This window comes from Numida meleagris, unplaced genomic scaffold (assembly GCF_002078875.1).
Source record: "Numida meleagris isolate 19003 breed g44 Domestic line unplaced genomic scaffold, NumMel1.0 unplaced_Scaffold760, whole genome shotgun sequence".
NCBI lineage: Eukaryota > Metazoa > Chordata > Aves > Galliformes > Numididae > Numida > Numida meleagris.
Window position 1 is genome coordinate 1 of NW_018364975.1, and position 1604 is coordinate 1604.

Here is a 1604-nt window from a genome sequence, read left to right on the forward strand (position 1 = left end):
AATCCGCTCACCTGTTGGGGGTGCAGAGGCTGAGCAGCACGGTGCTCTCCCACACCAGCGAGCAGTACAGCTGGCTCAGCTTCCCCAGCACGCTCAGCCCCAGCTGCGAGCCCCACTGGTTCACCGAGATGGCCCGGATCTCGCTCTGCAGGGCAGGGGGGGGGGGACGGGACGGACACACACGGCAACCAGGAGATGCCACCAACCCTCGCAATGACCCCCCCCGACCCCCATAACCTCCCCGGCCCCGCTTCCTCCCTACCTGCCCCACGCGACACGTGTGCACGAACATCATGATGTAGGCGTGCGCGGCCGTCAGGGCGTGCAGCAGCGGGGTGGCCTGGGCGGACAGGGTGGCATCGGGGACGCTGCCGGCCCCCGCCAGCTCCCGCAGCAGCACCGACCCCCCCGGAGCCTCGATGGGGCGGTGCAGGGCTTCCAGCGCCGACAGCACGGCGTCCAGCTGCAGCAGCCCCTCCTGCAGCACCTTGGGCTCGTGGGACAGCGTCTGCGGGGGGGGGGAAGGGGGGGACAGGGCGCTCAGACCCAGAGTGGCTTCGTTTTGGGGGGGCTCAGACCCATAGCTTGAGGTTCTGCTTTGTTCTGGGGGGCTCAGACCCACAGCTTGAGTTTCTGCTTTGTTCTGGGGGGCTCAGACCTGTTGCCTGAGGATCTGCTTTGTTTTGGGGGGCTCAGACCTGTTGCTTGAGGTTCTGCTTTCTTTTTGGGGGGGCTCAGACCCATAGCTTAAGGTTCTGCTTTGTTTTGGGGGGGCTCAGACCCATAGCTTAAGGTTCAGCTTCATTTTGGGGGGCTCAGACGCATTGCTTGAGGTTCTGCTTTGTTTTGGGGGGCTCAGACCCACTGAGGTTCTGCTTTGTTTTGGGGGGCTCAGACCTGTTGCTTGAGGTTCTGCTTTCTTTCTGGGGGGGGCTCAGACCCATTACCACCTTTATTTCCTAAGACTCTGCTTTGTTTTTAGGGGCTCAGACCCATAGCTTGAGGTTCAGCTTCATTTTGGGGGGCTCAGACCTGTTGCTTGAGGATCTGCTTTGCTTTTGGGGGGCTCAGACCCATTTCTCAAGGTTCTGTTTTGCTTTTGGGGGGGCTCAGACCCATTTGTCGAGGTTCTGCTTTATTTTGGGGGGCTCAGACCCATTTTCTGCTCTATTGCTTGAGGTTCTCCTTTATTTCTGGGGGCTCAGACCCATTTTCTGCTCCACTTCCCGAGGCTCTGATTTATTCTGGGGGGGGGCTCAGACCCATTGCTTGAGGATCTGCTTTCTGTTTTGGGGGCCGAAACCCATTTTCTCCTCTAGTATTATGGGCTCAGACTCACTTTCCACCTCATTTCTTGAGGTTCTGCTTTATTTCTTGGGGCTCTGCTCCCATTGCTTGGGGTTCTGCTTTCTTTCTGGGGGGCTCAGCCCCATTTTCCTCTCTATTTCCTGAGGCTCTGCTCTATTTTGGGGGGGGGGGGCTCAGCCCCATTTTCTGCCCTATTTCCAGAGGTTCTGCCTTACTTTGGGGGGGGCTCATCCCCATTATTTCTTGAAGCCCTGCTCCCATTCCTGGCATCTCAGCCCCATTTTCCTCCCAACTTT

At 58.5% G+C, this 1604-nt stretch overlaps 1 protein-coding gene across 1 annotated transcript; it reads right to left on the reverse strand.

The window, feature by feature from the left end:
• Nucleotides 1–11: 11 nt before the first annotated feature.
• On the reverse strand, nucleotides 12–1598 carry LOC110392018 (E3 ubiquitin-protein ligase HUWE1-like; the record flags this gene model as incomplete). Its single annotated transcript, XM_021383959.1, is given in 2 exon segments — nucleotides 12–145; nucleotides 263–1598. Coding segments are annotated over 2 exon segments (167 nt in total), but the record flags the coding sequence as incomplete, so codon positions are not given.
• Nucleotides 1599–1604: the final 6 nt, after the last annotated feature.